Source organism: Prionailurus bengalensis, chromosome D4 (assembly GCF_016509475.1).
Source record: "Prionailurus bengalensis isolate Pbe53 chromosome D4, Fcat_Pben_1.1_paternal_pri, whole genome shotgun sequence".
Lineage (NCBI taxonomy): Eukaryota > Metazoa > Chordata > Mammalia > Carnivora > Felidae > Prionailurus > Prionailurus bengalensis.
The window spans coordinates 58,368,376-58,392,803 of NC_057359.1; the positions used below are offsets into that span (position 1 = coordinate 58,368,376).

Below are 24,428 nucleotides of genomic sequence, written 5' to 3' on the forward strand. Positions count from 1 at the left end.
GAGAGAGAGGGATTCACAGATTCCGAAGCTGGCTCCAGACTTGAGCTGTGAGCACAGAGTCCAATGGGGGGCTTGAACTCACGAACCATGAGATCATGACCTGAGCCAAAGTCGGATGTTTAACTGACTGAGGCACCCAGGCACCCCAGAGCTTTTTTATTTGTAGATTTGCAGTCGAGTTGTTTCTCTGGTGTTATAGTGATTATCTGATAATAAAGCCAAATTTATCTTTGGCTAAAGAGTATATATGTAAACATGTTCCAAGACATGTTTGAGAGTCAGAGATTCTCCTCATAATTTGTGTTGGCATTTTTTGACTTCCTGTTTTCTGTCCTGGACGGTGAGCTCCTTTAGTATACTATCTGATTTGTTTCTGCTTCCAGGGCCTTGCCCTGTGCCTCGAACATAATCTTTTAAAAATTGAACCATGATGGCGTTGTCTCTGAGTTCTTCTATTTTTTGAATAGTCAAAGAATCTGAGTCTAGAAGATATGACAACAAGTGATAAAAATGATGTGGCTGGATTGATAGACTATGACTGGTGTGGAGACAGTTCATCAATAGGTGTGACCACCCCACAAACACCACAGGTTGGTTATTTATTTTACTATTTAAAGCAGTGTATGTTGCCTAAATTATAAAAACATCTAGACTCTAATGTGAGTATGTATAGTAAGTCTGTGTAATATACGGTATTGGGTGTGTGCTTGCAAATTTAATGAATTCCTAAGCCATTGAAGACATTAATGAGAGATTTGTTGGAATATGAACAAAAGGGAAGCCATTTATTTCCAAGTTGAACAAAGCCAATATTCCATTTTAGAGCACTGTTCCTCTTTTCGCTTGTCTTTTTTTCCCCCTGCCCTCCCTTTCCCTCCCCTCCCCCTTTCCAAAAATGAAGTACAGCTTACATATAGTTAACTATTTGTTAACACTGTTTTAGTGTGCAGTTCTGTGTGTTTTGACAAATGCATACAGTCCTGTGACCACCATCAAAATCAAGAACAGTTCTGTTGCCCCCTCTCCTAGAGTCCCTCATTGTAGCCAACTCCCTATTCCCCCCAACTCAGAGCAGCAACTGATCTGTTTTCTTCTCCTTTTGATAATCTTTTTTTTTTTTTTAATCTTATTTAGCATTTGTTGAACTTATTGGATGTACAGTGAATGTTATTCCTCCACTCTCTCTGAGGGGGGCCACGCAGAGTGCACTCTCTTTGACAGCAGTGAAATACAGGAGCAGGTGTGCATGTTTCTACTCAGGGAAGCTCACTAGAGACTTAGAATCCAAAGTTTTTACTGGGGCTGGTTACACAGGCTCTCTATGTTGGTGGAATTCGTCACAATCACAGAAATTCTAGACTTCTAGAAGAAAAGCTGTCGTTCATCATAAATCACACTGCTTGTAGTCTGTACAGTCTGGTACAGCAGGGTTTGGTGCTCCAGCCCTACAAACAAACTTATCCCAACAATGTTGGGAATTTTCTAAAAGCTGGGTTACCCAGCTTCCATCCAGGACCTGCTAGGCTAACTCTTGTGTGCAGCGGGGCCCCTATTACATATGTGTAAGAGTGCTACCACATATATACTTAGGAGTGGAATGAGTATCTTCAGCGTTAACAGATAATGCCAGTTTTTTCCCCAAAGTGGTTTTATTAAGTATACTTCAACCAGAAGTAGAAGACTATTCCCATTGCTTTACCTATTTATTAATACTTGATATTTTTGGCTATTTAATATTTTAATATTTAAATATTTTGTAATCTGGTGAGTATAAAGTTATATCTCCTACATTGAAAAGTCCATTCTTTCACCACCAGATCTACAGTGGTGCTTTGATCATATATCAAGTTGTCATAGGAGTGTATCTGTTTCTGGGCTATATTTTGTTTTATTGATTTTTTTTTTCACCACTACCACACATCTTAATTACTTTAATTTTGTAATAGTTCTTCTCTCTGGTTGGCCAATTCTTCTTTAAGAATGTCTTGGCTACTCTTGTCCCTTTGCATTTCCATATACATTTTAGAATCATTTGGACAAACTTCACATACACTCAAAAATTGAAATTGCATTGAATTTAAGATTCAACTTGGGAAAAATTGAAATCTAGACCCTCAAATCCCCCTATCCATAAACATAGTATATCTCTTCATTTATTAGGTTTTAGTTAATTGCTTTTAATAAAGTTTTATAAATTTCCCCAGAAAGGTCTTATATTTTTATTAGATTTATTCCTAAATACTCTTATTTTTTTATTGCTGTTAGGAGTGGTAGGTCTTTTAAAATCACAGTTTTGTGTCTGTTACTGGTGTATAGATATGAAATTGATTTTTGTGAATGATCTTATATTCAGTAACTTTCCTAAACTCTTAAATTCTTATAATGTGTCTGTATATTTTTTTGAGTGTTCTGTGTACAAAAGTATATCATCTATGGGTGACAGTTTTGTTTCTGCTTTCTAATTCTTTTATTAACATTTTTTTAATTTTTTTTTTTTTTTTGAGTGATTGAGAGAGAGACTGTGAGCAGGAGAAGGGCAGAGAGAGAGGGAGACACAGAATCCAAGCAGGCTTCAGACTCTGAGCTGTCAGCACAGAGCCTGATACGAGGCTCGAACTCATGAACCATGAGTTCATGACTTGAGCCAAAGTCAGATGCTTAACCAACTGAACCACCCAGGCACCCCTCTTCCTTTCTAATTCTTAAACCTTTAATATCTTTTGTTTTTTTTTATAACTGCACTTAGTAGACCTAGCAATATAGCAGACACTGTTTTTCCAAGCTGTAAAAAGAATACTTCTTTTATCATTAAGTATGATGTATGTTCTCTCTCTCCCTCTTAAACCTTCCCCTTCCCACTCTCCTTCACTCTCCTTCTCCTTGTCAGCCTTCCTCTCTCTCCACTGCACCTCCCACCCTGTCTTTTTCAAGTTAAGACCTGTTTTTCATTTAGTTCTGGTCTGCTAAGATTTGTTTAAATTTTTCTTTTATAGTGTTTGTTTATTTTTGAGACACAGAGTGTGAGCAGGGGAGGGGCAGAGAGGGAGGGAGACATAGAATCTGAAGCAGGCTTCAGGCTCTGAGCATAGAGCCTGACGCGGGACTTTGAACTCACCAATACGCGAGATCATGACCTGAGCCTGTGTTGGACGCTTAACCAACTGAGCCACCAGGCATCCATCCCTAAGATTTGTTTAAAGTCATGAATCTGTATTGTAGAAAATACCTATTGAGAAAATCATCTATTTTTGTTTCTTTCACTAGTTGATATAATTAACTACATTAAATAATGTAGTTTGTTATATGTTATATCAATAGTTATGATGTTAAGCCAGTCTTGTATTCTTTATATAAGCCCAGTTTACTATCTTTTTAATACACTGCTGGGGTTAGTTTGCTAATATTTTGTTTAGAATTTTTGCTTCTTTGTTCTTAAATGAAAATGTCCTATAGTTTTCTGTCTCATATAAGTCTTTTTTTCTTTTGAAAATTTTAGTTTTATTACAGACATTATACATGGATACATTCATCTTGTAAAACATTTAGACAACATAGAACAATGTCAAATAATGCATGAAAGTCTTTCTTCTCCTCTACTTGCATTCTATTCCATCCATCTGATTTTGGTATTGTGATTATAGTAGTCTTCTAAAGTGAATTGGGATGTGTTCCTTTTTTATTCTCTGGAATGGTTTTTAAGAGCTAGGGATTGTACTTTCCTTGAATGCACATAGGACCATGCAGAAAGTATGAATTTGGTCCCTAAACTTATGTGAAATTGCAAATTATTAAAGGAGAATTTTGCTTCTCCAGAGTTAAGCCTAGGGTAGACAACATTGTTGTGCTGTCCTCTTTACAGGGCGGATTTATATTTAATTCACAGTTTGATTTTAGATTTTTTAAAATAATTTTTTTAATGTTTAATTAATTAATTATTATTTTTAATGTTTATTTATTTTTGAGACAGTGCAAGAGACAGAGTGCCAGAAGCGGAGGGGCAGACAGTGGGAGACACAGAATCTGAAGCGGGCTCCAGGCTGTGAGCTCTCAGCCCAGAGCCTGACGCGGGGCTCGAACTCACAAACCGCGAGATCATGACCTGAGATGAATTTGGACGCTTAACCGACTGAGCCACTCAGTCACCCCAATGTTTATTTATTTTTGAGAGAGAGGGAGAGAGAGAGAGGAAGGGTGGGAGGGGAAGAGAGAGAGGGAGACACAGAATCTGAAGTAGGCTCCAGGCTCTGCACTGTTAGCACAAAGCCTTATGTGGGGCTTGAACCCATGAACCATGAGATCATGACCTGAGCCAAAGTCAGAGGCTTAACTGACTGAGCCACCCTGGTGCCCCTAGTTTTGTTTTGTTTTTTAAGTCTATTTGTTTTGGAGAGAGAGAAACCACAAGTGGGGGAGGGGCAGAGAGAGGGAGAGAGAGAATGCCAAGCAGGTTGTGTCCTATCAGCAGGGAGCCTGACAAAGGCTTGTCGTGGTCGTGGGGCAACTGTGAGATCAAGACCTGAGCTGAAGTCGGATGCTTCACTGACCGAGCCACCCCACCCCGCCTTTCATTTTAGTTATAGCCCCCTCTGGCTTTTCATGAGCACTTTGGTTCTAACTTACCACCTTGCATAGGCCTAAGGCTTCCATGGCTGTTAACGTCCATGCTGCCGGTTATCCGAGGTGGTAGGTAGATGGCCTTAGAGCAATGGACAGCTTCAGCCTTTATTATATCTCTGGATTCATGCTCCTCTTCTTAGTTTAGCCCCTGAGGATTTTCCTTACTTTTTTGCAAACTCAACCATAAATCCAAAATGATTAAAAAATATTTTGTGTGCAACATTTCTGTTAAGAGTATTTTAACATGTTTTTTCTGCTGTAATCACTAAACACTTAGTTTTTGGTACACATTAGAGACAAACCATAGGAATCTAGGCATGGGAAACAATTCCTCAGGGATTTAATTGTGACCATTCTCAGTATAGCCTGAGATCTGGGTGTGTTTGATTTAACACTCAGCCTAAAACATGTTGAAAATGATCTGTCAGTAGAACAGACTAAAGTGATCTACGTGTACTAAAGAGAATTGAATATACATTTTTAAATTTCCTGGTATTGCCAATAATATCCTTTTGAGAGTATTTCATTTTAGTAAAAATGGTGCATGGTAATTTGCAAATGATTAAGGCATGTTGTAGAGAAATTGACTTTTCTTCTTCTTCATTGTGCTTTATCCAGTAACTTTGTTTTTTCCAGTTTGCCAAGCATTGGACAGAATCAAATGGTCTGGAATCTAAATCATTAACTCCAGTATTATGCAGAGCATCTGCCAATAAATTAAAGAACAAAGAGAATGTATATACGCCTAAGTCTGCTGTAAAGAATGATGAGTGCTTTGTATTTCCTGAGCCAAAGACTCCAGTTAATAAGAACCAGCATAAGAGAGAAATACTCTCCACACCAAATCATTACACTACACCCTCAAAAGGTATTTGCTATATGTACTGATCAGGGTAAAGTACCTTCAAATTCTATTCTTACCATCTAAGCACATAATAGGTCAGAAATGGCTAGCATTGCCCTCGGGAATTTATGCTTTTTTTATCCTATATTATTTGCATTGGTTGAAATGAAAGCATATTAGTCAACTTCTATTGATATTTTTTCTCTTTTTCACATATGTAAAGTTGAAGTATAGCATCATAGAATATCAAAGCCGAAAGGCAAGTTAGAGCTCATTTCATCCACCTGTTATTTTCACAGCTGAAGAACACAAGGCTCAGACGAGTGATTTGCCCAAGGTCATATATCCAGATTTAGACTTTGTTTTCTCCTTTGCTCCCACTTATGGTGACTAAAACTGAAGTCTCTGCTGAGCCCTGAGATCTCACTCATTTGGATCTCTAGTTCTGGTATCTGATCCTGCTCTTGCTCATATTTCAGAAGCACTCATAGTCATGTCCTTCTAGAGATCTAGATCTGCGTCCAGATATTACAACTTTCTCATTGCCCTTGGTTTCCTTATCAGCTCAGTCATCACCAATTATTTAAGTGGTTTCTTTTATGACACCTCAGTGTTTTCTTGCTGGCCTCATTTAGGCACATTCTATTTTGTCAGTTCCTAGAACTGAACCCAGTTTTCTGGTGCTGGATCTCATCAGGATGAGACTATAAGCATCATGAGAGTAGAGATTCTGTCTGCCATTTTTGCAACATGGCATAGTACATGGTAGGGGTTGTCTTTATTGTCTGGTACTTAGTAGGTGCCCAGTGCCTGGTATATAGTGGGGCCATATCTGTTGAAAGAAAGAATGAATTAGAGAGAGCCTGAAGGGGTTTTATTTATTGTGATCTAGTCTATGTCACTTTTTTAAAAAATTGTTATTTTTAGAGAGTGTGAACGTGACTGGGGGAGAGGGGCAGAGGGGGAGAGAGAGAGAGAGAGAGAGAGAGAGAGAGAGAGAGAGAGAGAGAAAGAAAGAAAGAAAGAAAGAAAGAAAGAAAGAAAGAGAGAGAGAGAGAAAGAAAGAGAGAGAATGAATGAATCTTAAGCAGGCTCCACGTTCAGCATGGAGCCTGACACAGGGCTCGTTCCCACGACCCTGGGATCATGACCTGAGCCCAAATCAAGAGTCGGATGCTCAACTACTGAGCCACCTAGATGCCCCCAAGTCACTTTTTAAAATGACTCCTAAACCTTTTTGGCCTTTTTTTCTAGCAATTGTAACCTACTCTTGTTTTATGTTAAGAGCCTGATGAACCCAAACTCCAAGACCTTGCCATGTGAAGTGCTGCTAAATCATGGCCTGCCATTGTGCTTCTAATTTGCTAATGGGCCTGATAGCCAGTTCCAGAGCTCTACTTCTTGTAAAGATATTATGATCAACTTTGTCAGAATATTTACTGGAAGTTCTGTTATTCTGTTAATTGCATTCCCTCGTTCATCAGCTCAAACAACACTTTCCCCAGAATTGTGAAGCTAGCTAGTTTGGTGTGATAAGCATGTATAGCTGCCTGGGGTTGTTATGAGGGTTCAGTGAGGTAACGTTTGGATACTAAGGTCGGATATTACTAGTAGTAGCTGCTATTGCATTTTTTTGCTAATGGGGTATTTCTCTTCTGTTACTTGTTAATATAGCTACAGTATCGTTTGTGAATTGGGGTTGGGTAGGGAGATAAGATGGACTTTAACTCATTGAGGGCTTTTTTTTTTTTTTTAATTTTAAATGTTTATTTATTTTTGAGAGAGACAGAGACAGACTGTGAGCGGATTAGGGGCAGAGAGAGAGGGAGACACAGAATCCGAAGCAGGCTCCAGGCTCCGAGCTGTCAGCACAGAGCCCGATGCGGGGTTCAAACCCACGAGCTGTGAGATCATGACCTGAGCTGAAGTCGGAGGCTCAATAGACTGAGCCACCCAGGCGCCCCAGAGGGCTTTTTTTTTTTTTTAAGGCTTTGATGCTTATGGTTCTTTCTATTATTGAGTATGTGTTTTTAACTTAAAAAAATTTTTTTTTAATGTTTATCTTTGAGAGACAGACAGACAGAGTGTGAGTGGGGGAGGGACAGAGAGAGAGAGAGGGAGACACAGAATCTGAAGCAGGCTTCAGGCTCTGAGCTGTCAGCACAGAGCCCGACACGGGGCTTGAACCCACAAACCACGAGATTATGATCTGGGCTGAAGTTGGATGCTTAACCAACTTAGCCACCCAAGTGCCCTGTGTGTTTTAACTTTTTATGTAATTCTGAAAGTTTTGAAACATGGATAGTTTGGAATTTATAATCTTAATGTATCATCAGTTTGCATAGAAAACTTCCTCTCAGTTTGTGAGGAAGATTGTGTTGGTCTAAAGTTATTATTGGCTATTTTTCTTTAAACATAAGAGCCACCTACAGAAGCTACTGGCTAAAGCCCCGATTGATAGCTTCCATTAGTGCTGTGTACTTTACTTTCTTTCATCTGAGTCATTTTTCACATAAGCATTAATCACTTTTCTTAATCTGGTACAATACAGTCAGCAATACTTCATCAACGAGTAACTATGTATAATAGTAGATACTCCTTGTATACAAAGATGAAAATATTTTCAGAGATATTATTTTCTTGTTCTCATGGAACCAGTGAAAATAGTCCTGATAGTCATAAACAAAACAAAACAAAATCTTTAATGTCATCTTAAAAACTTGATATCATATGCTTGTTATAAAGTGTTGTTCCCTCTAAAGGGTATGCAACTTTTAGATCATAAACAAAAAGTTAACTAAATAGTGGTAACCAGATTTGTTACTGTGAATTTGTCACAAATTATCTGGATACAAATACCCTACTAGAATGAAACACAAAATTCTAGAATAGAATTTATATTCTAGAATATAAAAATAACAAAAGCTCACACTGTTTAAAGCTTTTGTCAAGCCTTCACGGGGACTGTTCTCTTTGCCTAACAGGAGTTGAGTAGGGCAAAGAATTGAATGAATACCTCTCAATACTATTTTCAATTAAAAGCACAAATTGGATCCTTGTATAAATACAGATTGACTTTTGTTTATAGAAAGGAGAATCAGTAGTCATAAAATCTGTATTTATATGATCTATTTAAATTTATCATATAATATTTATAATAAAATTTTAATCATGGACTCGGTTTTGTAGTGAAGGAGAAGAAGAGCCACACATGCAAAGCCAAAATGATTTTGTTTTTATTATAAATCACATGGAAATAATTCTTTAAATAAGTAGAGCCTTAACACCACTGGCCAAGTGATTACAGTATTTCTGAGTCAATGAATAAGTGATGTATGCATTATTGACAGAAAATTTGAAACCATAATATGTCAGCTACATATGGTTTGTGTTTGTTGTTTTTCTAATAGCCAGAAACCAGTGCCTGAAAGAAACTCCAGTTAAAATGCCAATAAATTCAGCAGGAACAGAGAAGTTAATGACAGGTGTCATTAGCCCTGAGAGGCGGTAAGTGGTCTGTTTTTTAGGTTCTTTGATCTTTAGTATATGCAGCCAGATTTTCTTTTTTCATGTATGATCAGCCTGATTAAGGTAACAAGCCATTGTGTAAATTATGTCGGAGACTGCAGAAATGTCTAGCTGAATGCGGATGGTCTATGGCCATCACTGTAGCTGTTGTTGCTGCTTTCCTCATGGGGAAGAAATCTGAAACTCTTCAACAGTAGGACTGGCATCTTAACGTACAGCAGCTTGGGAAGACAGTGGCTCTGGCCCCATCCACATAGTCCCCTTTCTGAGGCCCATCTTTTCTTTCTTTCTTTTTTTTTTTTTTTATTTTATTTTATTTTTTATTTTTGGGACAGAGAGAGACAGAGCATGAACGGGGGAGGGGCAGAGAGAGAGGGAGACACAGAATCGGAAACAGGCTCCAGGCCCCGAGCCATCAGCCCAGAGCCCGACGCGGGGCTCGAACTCACAGACCGCGAGATCGTGACCTGGCTGAAGTCGGACGCTTAACCGACTATGCCACCCAGGCGCCCCGAGGCCCATCTTTTCTGATGCTTCTCCTGGTAGAGTGTAGACATCCACTGATAGCAGTTCTTCATATAGTAAAGATACCAACTGGTGTGTCAAAGAAAACTCATCCCTCTTGTATGGACATGGACAGTTTGGCAGCATTGGCGTCTCTTCATTGTCTTTATTTTTTAATTTAAAAAAATGTTTATATTATTTATTTAAGTAATCCCTGCGTCCTGTGTGGGGCTCGAACTCACGACCCTGAAATCAAGAGTTGCATGCTCCTCTGAGTGAGCCAGCCAGACGCCCCTCATCGTCTATAATAGCTATTTTTTATTTTTATTTTTAAATGTTTTAAAAGTTTATTTTGAGAGAGAGAAAGATAGTGTAGGCACATGAACAAGGACAGGGGCAGGGAAGAGAGAGAGGGAGAGAGAATCCCAAGCAGGCTCCACACTGTCAGCACAGAGCATGACATGGGGCATGATCAGACACTTAACCAACTGAGTCACCAAGGCACCCCTATAATAGCTATTTTTTATTTATTAAAAAAATTTTTTTTAATGTTTATTTATTTTTGAGAGAGAGAGACTGAGTGTGAACAGGTGAGGGGCAGAGAGAGAGAGGGAGACACAGAATCTGAAGCAGGCTCCAGGCTCTGAACTGTCAGCACAAAGCCCGATGTGGGGCTCAAACCCACAAACTGCAAGATCATGACCTGAGTGAAAGTTGGATGCTTAACCGACAGAGCCACCCAGGCACCCCAGTGTAATAGCTATTTTTTAAAGCAGGATCCATTTTGAGGGCAGTTGAGGAAATTAGACTGTGAACTAGATATTAGACAGTACTGTGGCATTATTATCAATTTTTTTTTTTTCAACGTTTATTTATTTTTGGGACAGAGAGAGACAGAGCATGAACGGGGGAGGGGCAGAGAGAGAGGGAGACACAGAATCGGAAACAGGCTCCAGGCTCTGAGCCATCAGCCCAGAGCCCGACGCGGGGCTCGAACTCACAGACCGCGAGATCGTGACCTGGCTGAAGTCGGACGCTTAACCGACTGCGCCACCCAGGGGCCCCTATTATCAATTTTCTTGATGGCATTGTGGTTATGTAGAAAATGTCGTTATTTGTTGGGTATGTGTGCTGAAGTGTTTCAGAGTGAAGTCTCATGGTATCTTCAGATGGGTTACCTTTAGATGGTTCAGCAAAGATGTGCATATATTTAATGTATTCATTTATATATGTAGAGAAGGCAAATGTGGTGAGAAATTAACAACTGTTGAATCTAAGAGGATATATATATGGGGTTCATTGTACTCTTCACCCAACTTTTCTGTATATTTTTTTTTAAAAAGCTAGGGGAAAAATAGTTTTGCCAAGGGGCAGTTGGCTGAGGGGAGAGGTGATGGCTGTGTTCCAGTGGGAGATGGCTTTTGTGCTTCCTGAGTAGTGAGCTGGACTGGCCTTGGCATTCGCCTTGGCATACTTGAACGGCTTGTGACAGCCCCGACTGGCAGGAGGCCCAGTTTTACTCATGGATTTTTTTTCTCTTTAAGATGTCGCTCAGTGGAACTGGATCTCAACCAAGCACACGTAGAGGATACTCCAAAAAGAAAAGGAACCAAAGTGTTTGGGAGCCTTGAAAGGGGGTTGGATAAGGTTATCACTGTGCTTACCAGGAGCAGAAGGAAGGGCTCTGCCAAAGATGGGCCGAGAAGACTAAAGGTAAGTGCACTGGAATTCTTTAGTATGGATTTCAGAAGCTGGCTGCTAACCAGACTATTATTCTTTTCCAAGAGAAGTACTGAATGAATGAATGAATGAATGAATGGATTTTTTATTTTATGCGTTTTGATGCAGTGGGCTTTGAGAATGCAGAGGTAAATTATACAAACTTGCTCTTTCCAAGGAGCGAATAACTATACTCCAAATATTCAAGTGGAGAGATTAATCACAGAGGCAATATGGAGGCAGGGAAACATGGGGCATATGGAGGAACTGAGAGCTGCCTTAAGGATGGGGACTTGAGCTTAATTGTCTTATCTCTGGCATGTAGAAGGGTCTCTGACACATGGATATCTCTGTAGGCCCTCACAAAATATTTGAATGCATGGGAAGTGAATTTGAACTTTGAGTGTGGTGTATGTGAAGAAAATACTGAGCAGCACACTGGGAAGGTAGGCTGAGAGGTCCTCACAGGCCTAAGAGGTTTGGAACTTTGATAGTCCTGTCATGCTTTCAAAAGGCATAATGTGTCAGTGGTATGGGCAGTATGTTCAATGGGGAAAGGAAAGGAAAAAGAAGTGATTAGTAGATATAAAATACTTCGTACTCTCTTGGATTCTCTCTGAGCATTCCCTCAAACATCTAATGAATGACATTTTTGTTTGGGGGAAGTAAGAGGTAAAGGTATAAATAAGACTCCACTTGGAAATGACATAGCCCATGTCATGAGGATCTCATAGAGTGGCAGTGAAGACAGGCAGGGATATTACTCTGTGCTGTAATAAAAACATGTTCCATGAGGAGGGAAGAGGAGATGGTAGTGTTCTCTGTGATTTGGGGACTGGGTCTCTTCAGGTTTTGCACTGAGACTCTCATTTGGGACAAATCTGGGCCTGTTTGGGGAAGGAAAATGATGAGCTGTTGGATAGAAGTGTGCTTCCGGGGAGAATATTCAGATACGCCCTGTTTTAAAGTGGAAGAAGATAGGACTTATCCATTAATATCTGTTGCCTGTTGAACTTGTATAATGTACTGAAAAGTTTTGCATATGGCTGTTTATTAGTTATATTTTGTTCTTTTGTTCTAAGATTTCTGTAGATGGAGACAGTTATGAAATATTTCAAACACTGACATTGGGATCAAGAACACCATAGTGCTGGGGCGCCAGGGTGCCTCGGTTGGTTAAGTGTCCGACTTCAGCTCAGGTCATAATCTCATGGTTCATGGGTTCGAGCCCCACATTGGGCTCTGTGCTGACAGCTCAGAGCTTGGAGCCTGCTTCAGATTCCATGTCTCCCTCTCTCTCTGCCCCTCCTCTGCTTGTGCTCTGTCTCTTTCTCAAACATGAATAAACGTTAAAAAAAAAAAAATTAAGAAAACCATAGTGCCATTTTCCTGAAAAACATTAAAGAAAATTAAGGAAACATGTCCAATCATATACATTATTGAGAAGCTAAGCAGTTGTCAAATACTAGTGGATAATACCCTAAAAATGTTCACCTGTGTAAACTGGTTGGCCCCTGAATGCATTTTCCAGTAGGAACTGCTAAGATGTTAGTTGATTTTCCAGGGATTCTCCACTACTTCCAGGATGTAGGAGAAAAACCACAGATTGGGAATGAGAAGACCTGAGTTCTAGCTTCAGCTTCGTACTTTGTAGCTTGGATAAGTCGTTTTATCCCTGTCTGCCTCAATTTCCTTATTTGTAAAAACTGGAGATAATTTCTACCCCAGCACCTTCATAGAGCCGGGATGCATAAACAAAGCTGCCTCTGTGAAATATACGTGAAATGCTCTATTATATAAGGTATTCCAGTTTTTTTTTTAATTTTTATTACTGAAGTATAGTTGACATACCATGTTACATTAGTTTCATGTGTACAACATAGTGACTTCATGATTGTGTACATTATGCAGTGCTCACCATGATGAGTGTGATTATCATCTGGCACCATACTATGTTATTAAAATGTTTTTGACTGTATTCCCTATGCTGTACTTTTCAGAGAGAGAGCACATGCACAAGTGGGGAAATGGGGCAGAGAGAGGGAGAAAGAGAATCTTAAGTAGGCTTCATGCTTAGTGTAGAGTCTGATATGGGGCTCTATCCCACAACCCTGGGATCATGCTTGAACCTAAATCAAGAGTCAGATGCTCAACTGACTGAGCCACCCAGGCATACCAAAGGTGTTCCAGTGTTGAGTGAAATTATCATCCATGTTGAGCATTTTTAACCCTAATGTAGCAGAACCATAGTCCTCATTAACACACATCTAACATCAGAAACTTGATCTAACTTTGGATCTCTAACCCTTTTAAATGGTTTAAGTTTTTGCAGAACTGCAGGCCTCGCTTTAGGAAATTTGTTTCATTTTTTCTACCTACTTCTTTTTATTTTTTAATGTTTATTCATTTTTGAGAGAGAGAAAGAGAGGCACAAGTGGGAGAGGAGCAGAGAGAGAGAGAGGGAAACACAGAATCTGAAGCAGGCTCTGAGCTGTCAGCACAGAGCCTGACATGGGGCTCAAACCCACAAACCGCGAGATCATGACCTGAGGCAAAGTCAGACTCTTACCCGACTGAGCCACCCAGGCGCCCTTCTACCTATTTCTTACATTAAAAAATTATAAACTTAGAAAACTTAGAAGGATGGTACAAAGAACACCTTAGTTTGTTAAGATGAAGATCATGTATAGTTAAGCATCTTGTAGGCTTTTTTACAGATTGTTGAAAAAAATCTGAAATATGAATAGAATTAGGATTAATTTTTTTAAATGTTTATTTATTTATTTTCAGAGAGAGAGAGAGAGAGAGAGAGAGAGAGAGAGAGAGAGAGCGCGCGCGCATGTGCACAAACAGGAGGGGCAGGGACAGAGGGAGAGAGAGAATCCCAAGCAGGCTCCATGCTGACAGTGCAGAGCCTGACATGGGGCTTGATCTCACAAACCATGAGATCATCACCTGAGCCGAAATCAAGAGTTGGATGGCATCCAGGCGCCCCAGATTAATTCTTTATTTTACACAAGGAATCACTTAAATTGTATTTGGAAGTGTTCTGTTTATTATCTTGACAAAGCCAATTTAGTTTGGTGAAACAGCCCTGGATGGGGACCCAGCAGACAGGGGGTCCTTGTCATAGCTGTGCCACTTGTTCCTTTTATAACTTGAAGCTGGGTCCCTAAACTCTGGTCATTGAATACTCACCTGCAGATGGGCATATCATCTGCCTGCTATTTATCTGGTATTTTCTTTATACTGACTCTTAAAAAAAAAAAAAGATTTATAGAGGTATAATTGACCTAAATAAATGACCTGTACCTCTTAAAAATGTGTGATTAATATACTTTGGCATTATATAGACACCTGTGAAACTGTCAACACAATCAGGAGGACTAGCTTTTTAAAATCTTACGTCTATTTATTTAAAAGTTTGTTTATTTATTTATTTTGAGAGTGAGCGAGTGAGTGCAAACGGAGGGGCAGAAAGAGAGGTGAACAGAGGACCTGAAGTGGGCTCTGTACTGACAGCAGAGAGCCCAATGTGTGGCTCAAACTCATGAACTGTTAGACCATGACCTGAGCTGAAGTTGGACTCAAAATTTTAATTTTTTTTTTTTACATTTATTTTTGAGAGAGAGAGATTGAGAGAGAGAGAGAGAGAGAGAGAGAGAGCGAGTGAGCGAGTAGGGGAGTGGCAGATAGAGAAGGAGACACACAATCTGAAATAAGCTCCAGGCTCCGAGCTGTCAGCATGGAGCCTGATGTGGGGCTTGAACCCATGAACTGTGAGATCATGACCTGAACTGAAGTCAGACTCTTAACTGACTGAGCTACCCAGGTGTCTGATCTTAAGTTACTTTTAAAGAAACTATATGTTACTAGTTTTTGCTGATTATGTTTTTCTAAATCAGATTGGAACAAATATATAAATACTAAATAAAAATACAGTTGACCCTTGAATGACATGGGTTTGAACTGCATGGGTCACTTACATGTATATTGTTTTAAACAGGTATATTGGGAAAATTTGGGGGGGACTTGCAACAATTTGGAAAAACTCAAAAACGGCATGGCCTAGAAATATCAAAAAAATTAAGAAAAAGATATGTAGATATTAGTCTATTTGATCATTTACCCTACCATAAGATATAAACAGATATAAAAAGTTAAAATTTATCAAAACTTATGCACACAAACACATACTGTACATGGTGCCATTCACAGTTGAGAAATGTAAACAAACTTAAAGATGCAGTATTAAATCATAACTGCATAAAATCAACTGTAATACATGCTTTACTACTGTAATAATTTCGTAGCTATTCTGTTGCTCTTGCGGTGAGCTTGTGTTGTGAGTATCTGCTTAAAAACGCCATGTGATGCTAATCGTCTCCACGTGAGCAATTGGTCCCTTCAGTGAATTGCATATCACAGTCAAAAATGATCTTTTGTGGTTCTTGCATATTTTTCACATTTAAATACGTTTAAAACGTATAAATCACGTGTAGTGCAATGCCATACACCTTGAGTAACACCAGGGGACCTGTATGAATTGCCAGTAGTGATGCTGGATGTGCTCCCGAGAAGCAGAGAGAAGTCATGACTTTACAAGAAAAAGTTGAATTGCTTGATATGTACCATAGATTGATGTCTGTGGCTGCGGTTGCCCACCATTTCCAGATAAATGAATCCAGTGTAAGGACCATTGTTTAAAAAAAAGAAAAGGGAAACTCATGAAGCCATTGTGGCAGCTATGCCAACAGGCACAAAAACCTTGCATTTTTTGCAAAATACTTTTTTTTAATCTCGTACTGAAAATGCAGCTTTAACGTGGGTGTAGGATTGCTGTAAGAAGGGCATACCTATAAGCTTTATATGATTTGAGAAAAGATGAAGTCATGTTATGACTACTTAAAGCAAAAAGAAGGTGAGGTATTTAAAGCTGGAGAATTTAATGCCAGCAAAGCATGGTTTGATGATTTTAGAAAGAGATTTGGTTTAAAAATGTTAAGATAAGGGGCGTCTGGGTGGCTCAGTCGGTTGAGTGTCGGCTTGGGTCATGATCTCGCAGTTGACTAGTTCGAGCCCCGCATTGGGCTCTGTGCTGACAGCTCAGAGCCTGGAGCCTGCTTCGGATTCTGTGTCTCCCTCTCTGTCTGCCTCTCCCCCGCTCATGCTCTGTCTCTCTCTGTCTCAAAAATAAAGATAAACATTAAAAAAAAAAAAAAAAAAGTTAAGATAACAAGAGAATCAACTTCTGCTGACCAAGAGGCAGTAGATACTGGTTCCCAGATGCCATTAAGAAAATCATTGAGGAAAAAGAATATCTTCCTGAACAGCAGACAAAATTACCCTATTCTGGGGGGGGAAAAAAAAAGCCACAAAAGACATTGACCAGTAAGGAAGAAAAAGAAGCACTAGCCTTTAAGGCAGGAAGGGATAGGCTAGCTCTACTATTCTATGCAAATGCAGTTGGGTTTATGATGACCACTGCCCTTGTCTTATAAAGCTGCTAACCCCTGAGTCTTGAAGGGAAAATATGACCATCAACTGCCAGTCTTTTGGTTGTACAAGAAGGTATAGACAATGAGAATTCTCTTTCTGGGGGCGCCTGGGTGGCGCAGTCGGTTAAGCGTCCGACTTCAGCTCAGGTCACGATCTCGCGGTCTGTGAGTTTGAGCCCCGCGTCGGGCTCTGGGCTGATGGCTCAGAGCCTGGAGCCTGTTTCCGATTCTGTGTCTCCCTCTCTCTCTGCCCCTCGCCCGTTCATGCTCTGTCTCTCTCTGTCTCAAAAATAAATAAAACGTTAAAAAAAAAAAAAAGAATTCTCTTTCTGGATAGATTTCATCAATGAAGTCAAAAAGTACCTTGCCAGTAAGGGAATGCCTTAATTTTTTTTATTTCATTTTATTTATTTTTAGAGAGAGAGCAGGGGAGAGGGGCAGAAGGAGAGAGAGAGAGGGAGAGAGGGAGGAAGGAAGGATCGATCTTAGGTAGGCTCCATGCACAGTGCAGAGCTGAACGTGAGGCTCCATCTCACCACCGTGAGATGATGACCTGAGCCGAAATCAAGAATCCGAATCAGATGCTTAACTGACCGAATCACCTAGGTGCCCCAAGGACTGCCTTTTAAAGTTCTTTTGAACAAACTGAGGGTTGATGGCAAGTGGGAGGGAGGGGTGAGTGATGGTATTGAAGAGGGCACCTTTTGGGATGAGCACTGGGTGTTGTATGGAAACCAATTTGACAATAAATTTCATATATTGAAAAAAAAAACAAAAAAAACCCCCCAAAAAACCCAAAAAACAAAAAAAATAAAGTTCTTTTGATATTGGACAATGCCGCTGACCACCCAGAATCCTATGAGATCAACACTGAAGGTGTCGAAGTGGTGTGCTTGTCCCCAGACATGGTATCTCTAATTCATCCCCTGGAAGAGGGGGTCATAAGGACCTTTAAGGCTCATTACACACAGTACTATGGAAAGGGTTGTCAGCATTATGGAAGAGAATGTCATGAAGGTCTAGAAGGATTACTTCATTGAAGATGCCATTGTTGTAGCAGAAAAATCATGAAAGCCTAAGCCTAAAACAAATTTCTGCTGGAGAAAACTGTCCACATGTTGTGCATAACTTCACAGGGTTTACGGCAGAGCCAAACAGAGAAATTATGAAAGAGTTTGTGGATATGGCAAAAAAGGGTGTTTGTGGGGCTTCAAGATATGGGGAGAAAGTCAAGAGCTGATAGACACCACGCCAGAAGAATTAACAGAAGATAAGTTGATGGAGATAAGTGATCTGAACCAGTGACGTGATGAGGAAGAACATGTAGAAGAAGCAGTGCTAGAAACCAAATTGACATTAGACAAACTGGCAAAAGGGTTTTGATAATTCAGGACTACTCTTTACTTCTTTTATGACATGGAGCCTTTTATGACATGGGCACTGAAACTGAAGCAAATGATAGGAGGAGGATTGGTACCGGACAGAAACATTTTTTAGAAAAATGAAAAAGCATGAAGTCAGACAAATTGCGACCTATTTCCAGGAAGTTCCACCAAGTGTGCCTGCCCCTTCTCATCCCCTTCTACCTCTTCCACCTCTGCCACCCTGAGACAGCAAGAACAACCTCTCCTCCTCAGCCGACTCAACATGAAAAAGAGGAGGATGAAGGACTTTATGATGATCCACTTCTACCTGATGAGCAGTAAATAATCACCATGGCATACACTTAAACTTACCTGTGGTGTATGTGTGTGAGTGTCATGTGAATGTGTAGTAACTGTATGACAAGAGCCACAGGAGACGTTTTTGTGCCATCATCATCATTACCTAAGTGATTCCTCATGTAGAACCTTGTGTGCAAGACTCATATGGAAGTGGATAACCTATCTTTACTTAGACACAAGGTGAGTGGTATTTAATATAAAATTAATAATGTGTTAGTTTTCTTACTGTTTCATGACTTTGTTTTCAAAGAATAACATTACTGTACAGTATGCTTCTCTTGTCTTTGGAGAAACTGCTTATCAGCCTATCATCACCAGTAGGTGTTTTTAAAAATATATATAACAGTGTTTCTATACTGTATTATGAATGTGACTGTATTACTGTATCCCATAAAATTTTATCACCATTTATTCATTAGTGTGTAGGCTAAGCTACTGTGAAGCAATCATATTGATTACATCAGGCTACCATGAAGCAGTCATATTGCTGGTTTTTCGTTATCAATGCATGAGTAAATAAATAAACATAACTGTAAATAAATATGAATTTTTTTTCATATTATCTTTTCATTTTTGATATCTAGTGTTAGTAATACATGTAACATCTGTCATGTTTTGTATCATATAAGACAGTATTTTTGTAGGTACTAATAGAAGATAGAGGATTCATCTTGTAAACAGTGTAAACTTACAGTATTGATAAATATGCTATAGTACTGTAAATATATGTTCCCTTCCCTTTTTAAAAAAAATTTTTTTTAACGTTTATTTATTTTGAGAGACAGAGAAATAGAGCATGAGTGGGGGAGGGGCAGAGAGAGAAGGAGACACAGAATCTGAAGCAGGCTCCAGGCTCTGAGCTGTCAGCACAGAGCCCGATACGGGGCTTGAACTCACGAACCACGAGATCAGAACCTGAGCTAAAGTCGGATGCATAACCGACCTAGCCACCCAGCCTCCCCCTTCCCTTTTTATTTTCTTAACATTTTCTTTTCTCTAGCTTATTATATTGTACGAACTTAGAATATAATACACATAACATACAGAATATGTGTTAACTGATTGTTATGATATCTGTAAGGCTTTCGGTCAACAGGCTATTAAGTTTTGTGGGAGTCAAAAGTTATATGTGGATTTTTAACTGCATGAAGAGTCAGTACTCCTAGCCCTTGCGTTTTTCAAGGGTCAGGTATATATTCAAACCACATTTCCTGGGCCATTTGTTTCATCTCTCACAGTTTACATCTTAGGACAATCAATGTTTCTGGCATAGCACAAGAAGGGAGAAACAAGTAAAGCTCAAACAGATAGATGTTAATTAATATTTATTTCATTAAAAAGATTGGTAGGAGAAGAGGATGAAAAGTTAAAAAGGATGATATGGATGTACTTGCTAGTGAAAGTTAATTTCTCCAAGCTTTCCAGTGCCATCTTATTCCAGCTTACCAAGAATTGGTTGTAAATTCAGTATTTTTCTGGAAATGCTTCCATTTGAACTGGTGCTATAATGATTTTGGGATCTCTGAGTTAGGTAGGAAGGTGTTTGTGTTGATGTAAAGATTTACTTCATACCCCTTCTTTTTCTTTTTTAAGCTTCACTATAATGTGACTACAACCAAACTAGTGAATCCAGATCAACTCTTGAATGAAATAATGTCTGTTCTTCCAAAGAAGCATGTTGACTTTGTACAAAAGGGGTAAGAAGCACACTTAGAGGCTGTTGCATTTATTACTTGATATCTTTTGAGCTTTGAGAAGACATGTATTGATTCTTCTCTTTTTAAAAAAATTTTTTTCCCACCTCATTTTCATCAAAAAAGCTTTTATGGCAGTGTCATTGTTCATAATTTAGCTTCTTTGGTTTTGTATGAGCTAGTGCCATATTGTCACCACTTTCAAAATTAGACTTTTCAAAATAGGAAAAATCTGAACTCCTTCCAGTTTTTTTTCCAGTCGAGACACCTCAGACCAGGGGTTTATAGAATCCTTTTGTTTATGACTTGCTGTTGGACAGGACTGGGTTTTCACCATTTTAGGAAATTATTTCACCTTAACTCTTTCCCACCGTTCAGTGAGCTGCCGGCAAAGCCTCCGTAGCTGTGATCTCATGGTCTGAATGGCCAGACCTCTTCTCGTTACCTAAGATGTTCATATTTCTAAGTATTTCCAGTTATGTCTTTCAAATTTCATTATTGAGGCAGATAAAAAGAGCCACTAATTGATATAAAAAACATTTAACTAGATTTCAATGTTCAATAAAAAACATTTAACTAGATGTTCAATTTAGAGGAAGATTTTAAGAAACAGTCTTTTGCAAAAGTAATTTTACTTTTCATTATCTGTACATGTTGGGAAGCATTCCTTACCTGGACCCTGGCTTTCTTCTTTAGGCATCATCAGAACACATATAACTCACTCTGACCCGTTCTTCACGCTTGCAGTTTAGCGGTGGTTCCAGAACCTCTAGCCAAATCTATGTTAGAAAGCCTTCAATAATTCCTTCAGCATGTGATCTTTCTATCAGATTGCCAACTAGCTGTTAACCAATAATTTATCCATCTAACTTACTCATCAACAGCAAAGTGTCTGCCTTGATCCCTTTTTTCCCCTTTTTATCTCTTCTGTTTGTTTTTAACTTCTTTGTGACAAAGAAGAACATCAAAAGCTAAGTTTTTCAGGGATGTGATGTTACTAATCTCAGGTATATTCTATTATTATCTTTTTTCATTCATGAAGAATTGGCTTTTCTCTCCATATGACTGAATTGCCCTATGCTTCATCTTCCCGTCAGGAACCTTAACTACAGAATACTTCTTTTGGCATGTCTGATGATGACTGCTCATTTTTAAGAGATGAAGACCCCAAACACATAACTAAGTAAGAGAAAGAATGATATTTTGCAAAACCTCAAATACATAACAGATACAAGTAATTTCTCCACGCTTCTGTGGAACAGTACCTAATCACGTGCCCCACATATTTAGGGAACTGATATTTAAAATTGATCCTGTTGTCTATTATTTAGTAAGACAAATAAAATGAAAAAATTTTGCAAACTAATTAAAAAGTTGATTTACATGAATTCAATTTATGTAACTTTGCAAGAACATACCTGATTCTTAAGTCTTAAGATGTCTTTAAGGCTTCATTTGGCCTGGGCTTTTCCATTTTCAGAATTGTTATATGGCAGTTCTAATTTTATTTCTACACACACACACACACACACACACACACACACACCATGTGTTTCAACCATGGAAATGGACCATCTCCATGGGCTTTCTGTTATAACTCTGCCATAAAGTGTAATGATCATAACCTCTTATTACTATTAGAAAACTTCAGAAACACACACCCTTCTGACAGTTGGTGGCTTCAGCTTTATTTATATGAAAGAATTTTCTGATGAGGTGCACACAAAAAAATATTCTTAATCTTCCCTGTGCTTTCCTTTGTTGTGAACATTGTGGAAATGGCCTACTGTTCATGGATTACACTGTTGAAAGAGTTGCATAAGGAAGACCAGAAGATTTCTTGAGCATAAATGGCATTGGTAGCTATGAAAGGAAGGCTTTTCTTTGGACAAGAGAAAGTTCTGGTAAAGCCTTTCATCTTTATTCTTTCTTAAGATCTTAGTTCAGCTTTTGCAAAAACACTAGTCATGCTCCATGATTAAGGTATAGCTAAGTCATTTGGAAACTGTAAGCAGTAAGATATTGCTTAATGAAATAATGGTTCGTTTTCTCCACTGGCCTCCTATGGGCTTAGAGATTTCTTATACAGAATATTCATGGTTCTGCTACTAACTGGCTTCTTATCTTGTTTTCATAGGTATACACTGAAGTGTCAAACACAGTCAGACTTTGGTAAAGTGACAATGCAGTTTGAACTAGAAGTGTGCCAGCTTCAGAAACCCGACGTGGTGGGTATCAAGAGGCAGAGGCTTAAGGGTGATGCTTGGGTTTACAAGAGATTAGTGGAAGACATCCTGTCTAGCTGCAAGGTATAATTGTTGGCTGGTTTACCCCTGCTGGATGAATATGGGTGTGATACAGCCTGTGTGGAGAATGGTATGATTGGTTTGATTTTTAAAGTCCATTGGAACTCTAGACTTGTTTCTAAAGAGCGGTCTTAAAGACAAATATCTTTTTGTTTTTAAACAAAAGATATTTTGCAGATGAGTCTAAGGCAAGCCCATCTGTCATTATCTATTACTGTCTTTTTTAATCATGTGGTTTTGTATATTAATAAGTGTTGACTTTCCTAGATTCACTTCCATATGTGAAAATAAGCTCTCAACTATGTCTCCTTTTAATGTGTAATTTCTTTCTGAATAAAATCATTTGTGAATATGGCAGGCTTCTCCTTTTCTTTGTATTTGGTTTTGATACAAATAAAACCTCAAATGGCTTCCTGACAATTAAGTAGAGACTATTTGGAGATGTTTTATCTGTTATCAAATATGCCTTGGGCAGAAAAAACAGATAAGAATTCATTTGCATAATTTTTTCCTGTCTCTGATTTAAGTAGGATTTATTGAGATCGTTAACTAAGTCACAGCTGTGGTTACCAGAGTTAAACAACACATTTAATATGTTGAATAAAAGAGTATTGACTTCAGTAAGTGTGTTCGGTCAACAATGATAAGTATCTGAACTATGAGCCCCCATGAAATGTTACTTTATGGTAATTTTCCTTAAGTCTCAATGTTGGCCCCAAATTTGTATTTTTATTTCATTTTATTGGTCTCTAAAGGCTAGCACTCTAGTTGTATCTGTATGGATTTTACCAATTAAACTAGTTGGAGAAAAAATAGCTGACTACTTCTAGTCAGTAGTGAGGGAGTATTCTGTCACTCATTTATTCAGTAAACATTTACTAAATGGTTTAGGTCCTGGGGCTGAAGATAATACTGTCTAGTAAACTCAAGGAGTTCAGAATCTATTAAGGGGAGATGCTTAAACTAGTATTTATAGCATAGAGGGGATGACCAACTTTGTCTGGAGGACTAAGTGTGATTTTTTGGAGGAAACAGTATTTGTCTTGAAGGATATATAGACGTTCATGAGAAAGAGAAGAGGGAATATGACATTCTTGACAACAAGAAGTGTATGTGCAAAGGCATGGAAATCTAAAATGGTCATGCCGTGTTGAGGGCGGAGGCAGAAGGTGGTGCAAGGGGGAAATAGTAGGAGACGAGGGTTAAACATTGAGTTGGAAGTAAGTGACAAAAGAATTTGAAGGAAGCTCAATGCTCCAATAAACTGTTTTGGCAAAGGGAAGCCGTTCAAGGGTTTTAATTTTTTATAATAGCTCTATTGAAATATAATTCACATATTGTAATATTCACCTCTTTAAAGTGTACAATTCAGTGGGTTTAATTATAATCACATTTGTGCAGCTATCCCCATAATCTAATTTTAGAACATTTTCATCATGTCAAAGAGAAACCCTGTATCCAGTAGTGGTCACTCCCAGTTCCCCCACCTTACAGCTCCTGGCACCCACTAATCTACTTTCTGTCTCTGGATTTGAGTATTCTGGACATTTCATATGAATGGACTCATACAATATGTGCCTGTTGCGTCTGGCTTCTTTTTCAAGATTCATTATTTTCTATCATGTGTCACTACTTCATTCCATTTTACAGCTTAATATCCCATTGTATGGATATATCACATTTTGTTTATCCATTTATCAATTGGTAGACATTTGGTTTGTTTATACTTCTTGGCTATTGTGAATAATGTTGCTGTGAACATTTGTGTACAGATTTTTGTGTGGTCATATGTTTCCAGTTCTCTTGTGTGTATGTATACCTAGGAGTGGAATTGCTGAGTCATTTAACATTTTGAGGAACTGACGAACTGCTTACCATTTTATGATCCCACCAGTGATCTATGAGGGTTCTAATTTTTCTCCGTTCTCTATAACATTTGTTATTGTCTGCCCATTTTATTTTAGCTCTGTGAAGTGGTATCTCATTATGGTTTT

The 24,428-nt window shown here is 38.8% G+C and overlaps 1 protein-coding gene across 1 annotated transcript in view; it reads left to right on the plus strand.

Moving 5' to 3' along the window:
- MELK (maternal embryonic leucine zipper kinase) overlaps positions 1 to 22,789 on the plus strand; it is a 92,217-nt gene extending 69,428 nt beyond the window's left edge. Inside the window, exons 13-18 of the mRNA XM_043565613.1 lie at positions 468 to 590; positions 5,254 to 5,485; positions 8,872 to 8,968; positions 11,038 to 11,206; positions 20,028 to 20,131; positions 22,266 to 22,789. Coding sequence (XP_043421548.1) covers positions 468 to 590; positions 5,254 to 5,485; positions 8,872 to 8,968; positions 11,038 to 11,206; positions 20,028 to 20,131; positions 22,266 to 22,443 — 903 coding nt within the window. The 3' untranslated portion in view covers positions 22,444 to 22,789. The remainder of the gene's footprint in view (positions 1 to 467; positions 591 to 5,253; positions 5,486 to 8,871; positions 8,969 to 11,037; positions 11,207 to 20,027; positions 20,132 to 22,265) is intronic.
- The last annotated feature ends 1,639 nt before the right edge of the window (positions 22,790 to 24,428 follow it).